Source organism: Ctenopharyngodon idella, chromosome 21 (assembly GCF_019924925.1).
Source record: "Ctenopharyngodon idella isolate HZGC_01 chromosome 21, HZGC01, whole genome shotgun sequence".
Classification (NCBI taxonomy): domain Eukaryota; kingdom Metazoa; phylum Chordata; class Actinopteri; order Cypriniformes; family Xenocyprididae; genus Ctenopharyngodon; species Ctenopharyngodon idella.
Genome location: NC_067240.1, coordinates 19,562,605 through 19,567,728, shown reverse-complemented (window position 1 = coordinate 19,567,728; position 5,124 = coordinate 19,562,605). Strand labels below are relative to the sequence as shown.

Sequence of the window (5,124 nt, the reverse complement as noted above, 5' to 3'; positions counted from 1 at the left end):
GCCTAATCTTTGATTTTAAAGATGATATGAATAAGCCACTCTGTCTAACTGTTCGATTCAACTGAGATGTAAATGCTATGGACATTTCATTATATAATTAGGGTGGCATTAACATATAAATTACATTTAAATGAGGATAATCAAATTTAGACTTTAAAAACCCAGTTATTCATGTCATCATATGCAGCCTTTGACTGATCTAGTTAATTTTACATAATCAGATTGGGGGGAAAGAAAGAATTAATATTGCATGTATTAAATGTCCTTTGGATGAAAAAAAAAATTCTCCACCAGGTTTAATTTGCAGGCCTTTGAAGTCCATCCGGACTGAGGACAGCAGTAAAGATTCAGGTCTGCAGTGTCGTCACAAGACAAAAACATGTGCTTCTAATGAACAAACAGTTGCAACATACCTTCAGGTAATTGGCAATTAAATATTCAGAGATTTTAACAGTTTAATGTTTTTGTAAGTTCATTTCATAAACACTGGTTCAAAAACTTTATTAAAGTGTCTCACATTAATGTCTTTGTACACTGAAACAATTTCATGAAAGTGTCTGTGTCATATCTAAGCTTTTTCGATCCAGTTTTGCAGTATTTTGAACATGTACTCCTATAAATAATACACATTTAAAGTGGACTGCCACATTATGTGTGGTCTTTAAAGGAGTTTTCACATTTGGCCAGGTCACCTGCCAGTGTTTAATAAACATATTGTATATTTTAAGTTAAAATCTCAAATATGAATACATTACATTCCAAAATATGTGCACAAAGAGCAAGAAAAATGCTGTAAAATCCTGTAGGCTAAAACTATTTACAAAGCACACAGACTAACTCAAACAAACACACACAACACATATGTGATGTAGGCCTATGGGTCAATGACATGATGCTCATTTTTGTGTCCGGCTCTATTAAATTATTCAAAAATACAACAAAAATTCAATTTATAGTTACTTAAATACACCTTATGATGAAATGTTTTTAATTTCTGAAATAAAAGTCACATTTGTGGGGATTAAAGAAATAAAAATGTATTTTTAGTGTAAATGGCTGGAGGTAAAAAAAAAAAGGCTTAAATTCTTGATAAAAGAAAAGTTTTATCTTTCACAACAAAACAAGCAGTGAAGCAGTTTGGTTTAAAATATTATTAATATTGAAGAAGAAAGTCCGCCAAATCAAAGTCATCGTGGTGTGACTAACAAGCAGAAAGCCATTTTGTTTTCATGTGACAAGAATACCATAAAGCCATATTACTGCATGTCAAGTTTTTTTTAAATGCTTGTTATAAAAAGGGCATGTTTTGTTCAGCCTAAGAAAACTTCTTGATATTCATGAATCACTATTCATGATATGATAATAAAATATTAGTTTGAAAACTTAAAAAAAAAAAAAAAACTACATATATTCAATGTGCAAGGTAAGAATGTCAGACATTTTAAGGCAGATGGGTTATATTATGTTATATTATATTAGAATATATCGATATATTATATTATATTATATTATATTATATTATATTATATTATTACCCTATTATATGTGTTATATTTACAAAAGATTGCCCCTCTGACTCTTATATGTCATTGATTCACATATACATGTGCATTTACGTGCGTGTAGAATGCTGACACATTATCTTCTTGAACGCTTTCCTAAAGTCTCTGTTGAAAATGGTATAAATGATGGGGTTCACAGAGCTGTTGCAGTAACCAATCCAGAAAAAGAGATTGAACAGAGAATCCGGTATCGTGCAACTTTCTCGACATATTGCATGAAGGCTGTACGTGAAGAAGAATGGAAACCAGCAGAGCACGAACACCCCCATGACCACTGCCAGAACGAAGGTAAAGCGCTTCTCTCGCATCTGTGCCAGTTTTGACTTGGACATAGACAGCTGACGCGCCTTCGGCTCCTGCTCGAGCTCCGACGCGCGGCTACATGCCCATGACAGCCGTCCATTTTGCTTTGGGCACGCGTGTGCACCCTCCACCTTCCTGCTCTTGGCGAAGCGCGAGTTCCTCTGTCTGTTGGAGACGCTGCTCTCCTCCAGATCGATGTCGTCGAGCTCGCCTTTGCGCTCTCGACTGCCTGAGCTGTGGCTGCTGGGGCTCTCCATCTCAGATTTGCCTTTACGCACGAAGCAGGTCTCGGACTGCGACGGTTGTCGCTCCATCCCGTTCTTGGCCACGAACACGGTGGACGCGCGCTGTTTGGCCACCCTGTAGATCTTGCAGTACACCAAAATCATGATGAGACCAGGGGCAAAAAACGACACCATGCAGGAGGAGAGAATGTACCAGGTCTCGTTGTTCAGCAAACACTCCAGATCGTTGTGTTTGGTCATAAGAAGCGGCGGGAAGGAAATCACCGCCGAGATGACCCACACCACCGTGATCATTAACTTTATTCTCCGCGGGGTTCTCTTTAGATTGTAGCTGACCGCTTTGGTGACCGACCAGTACCGGTCCAAACTTATGGCGCAGAGGTGGACAATAGACGACGTGCAGAAGAGCACGTCCAGAGCCAGGTAGAAGGCACACCAGGTGCTTCCAAAGTACCAGTAGCCCATCACTTCATTGGCTAAGGAAAATGGAATGACCAAAGTGGCCACCAAAATATCAGCAGACGCCAAAGAGACCAAAAAGAGGTTTTGTGGCGCACGCAGCGCGCGGCTGGTGAAAACGGCCACCACGACTAATACGTTCCCCACAATGGTCACCACGATGATCACGGTAACCACGAGAATGATGAGCACCGCCGCGCACTGTGAATGCGGCGGGGGTCTCGGCGCGCTCGTGGCATTAGTATCCGCAGATGAGTTCGGCGAAGTGAAGGTGATGGTAGTTAATTCCATTCTGTGGACCCTTGGTGCTGATCCCCCATTTCCAAGCGTATTCTCATCCAAGGCGCGCTTCGACTTCAAACTTGTAGAATCCAATCTGAAGCGCTGCGCAATCCGCCAAACACTCCACGCCAAACGTATCATACCAAAGATGATGTGCTAACTTTTAAAACTCCCCGATGATTTGGATATATTTTGTCTGTTTCAACTGCCTTTTTGATGGGGCAGTGGAGAACCACAGGGAGCCAAGACATGTTTTGTTACCTAAAGAAGCGCGCGCGCGGAGACAAGCGGGTTGAGTCTTCGGTGCGCTCCAGTGTGTCGCGTCGAACAAATATGGGAGTGTTTGTGCCCGTCTCTCTCTCTCTCTCTCTCTCTCTCTCTCTCTCTCTCTCTCTCTCTCTCTCTCTCTCTCTCTCTCTCTTCATGGGGCGTCAAACTACACAAGCGACGTGTGATTAATTAGCAATCAAGCATTGTAAAATCCATAGGTAGTAGCACATTATAATAACTTTCGTTAATAAGTCATGAATGTACATGGAATATATATTAATCAAAGTTCTATTCCATTACCCAATAATGAATTAAATATAATTATATATAATTATATAGTGCTATTTATGTAATAAAGTAGGCTATATGGTGGAGAACTGGCAGCTGTGGTTGTCAGAACTTTATTAAAAATGTTACAAACATTATAGGATGGCAATGTTGAGTTACATTAATAAAATGCAGCATAAAATATAAAAAATGGGAAGTAATATTTTAAATCAAATCTAAACAAATATGTTGTAATAATAATAATAATAATAATAATAAGATAATTCATAAATCTTTTTGCAATATTTTACATTAAAATTACACACTGTCTTTGAAAATATATTCTTTCTTTTTTTATCATAGCCTACAGTTAACCAATTAACAGGTTTTTATTGTAGCACACATTAATTTTCTGTTATAATTAGCATTTTTTACAATGCATAATCTTGTGCTGAAGTCAGTTACCCACCAATGTAATTCCCAGTGTGAACTGATACATATATTATGCCACATGCCTGCGCTTTGGGGTAATTTGGATGCTTCATTTTGCCCCACAGTTTTGCAACAAATATCCCCATTTATTTTTAGAGACCTGATTGTTAACTTGCCATGCAATTATTAGGCCTGTAATTCTCCTAGTGAGTATAGTGATCGAAAGTGTATAGAGTTTCATTGACTGCTTGGGCAAATTAGCTAGAATTTAAGATGTCAGTATCCAACTAATAATACCCCTGTGCTTTTGCTATTACTAATCAAACTAAAATGAAAATGTTTTTATATATATAACACCATTTTTGGTGTAAAAGCAGAATTCTTGAGTTAGCTAACATTGCTGACCTATAAGTCACAGTTATTCAACAAAGATGATGACCCTTAATGATCCTTAATGTTGAACGCTTTGAAATCCAGTCAGCACCGAGGCATAATGACTTTTGGCATAGTGTCAAAATGAGAGTATTGCTGAATGAATAAAGTGCGTGGATGAAAATAAGAAGGGCTGTTGCGTTCAACAGACATTTGCATTTACTTAAGCCTTAAATATTTCTACATGTTTCAACATGAAAAAAGAAATGTGAAGTCCGCACACTGAAAATAACTGCTCCAATAGATTATTTAATGCAACGTTTCGACCAACAGGTCTTCATCAGGCACCCTACATGTTTCAACATCTCAAGACATTTTGTGTATTTCCCGATTTCTAAATTCCTTTTTGAATCCCAGATTTTCAATGTAGTCTCAGAGTTTTGGGCCAAACTTTGTTTTCAGGTCAGATGCTTGAGAGAAAAAAAAATGCTTTTTATTGTATTGCATTGAGGAGCTGATGACGGTAGTGTGTTTTCTTCCTGTATACTGTATAAATGCAAAATGTAAATAATGAAAACTGAAAATTTGACTCAACTTTCAAACTGATTAGAGAAAGAAAACATTTATGTGCATGTTGAAAAATGAAAAATTACACCAAATCTCTTTCTTAAAGAGCACCGCCCCACTGCCTACTGCTTTCTGATGTGGAAAGCCACACAAATATCACTCAACTCAAAATTGTTTTCAGTAGAGTTTGACGTTAACATGTCTGCAAGCTTAACTGTACAATACTAGTAAGCATAAAAATAAACGGCTCTTAAAATACTAAGTTTACTATTAAATTAACATTAAGCATGTTTATGGTCAAAATTTTTACTGAACTCATCATGAGGCATTCTGCGTAGACCTTCTCTGTGAAATACATATATATA

The 5,124-nt window shown here is 37.7% G+C and overlaps 1 protein-coding gene across 1 annotated transcript; it reads right to left on the bottom strand.

Annotated features, from left to right (window-relative positions):
- Positions 1-367: 367 nt before the first annotated feature.
- Positions 368-3,461, bottom strand: adra2db (adrenergic, alpha-2D-, receptor b). The gene has a single exon (XM_051876677.1). The coding sequence runs from the start codon at positions 2,990-2,992 to the stop codon at positions 1,613-1,615; it is 1,380 nt and encodes a 459-aa protein (XP_051732637.1). The 5' UTR covers positions 2,993-3,461; the 3' UTR covers positions 368-1,612.
- Positions 3,462-5,124: the final 1,663 nt, after the last annotated feature.

What these genes read in the sequence shown, in the direction of transcription:
- adra2db (XM_051876677.1), bottom strand. Translation starts at nt 2,992, where the DNA reads ATGATACGTTTGGCGTGGAGTGTTTGGCGGATTGCGCAGCGCTTCAGA.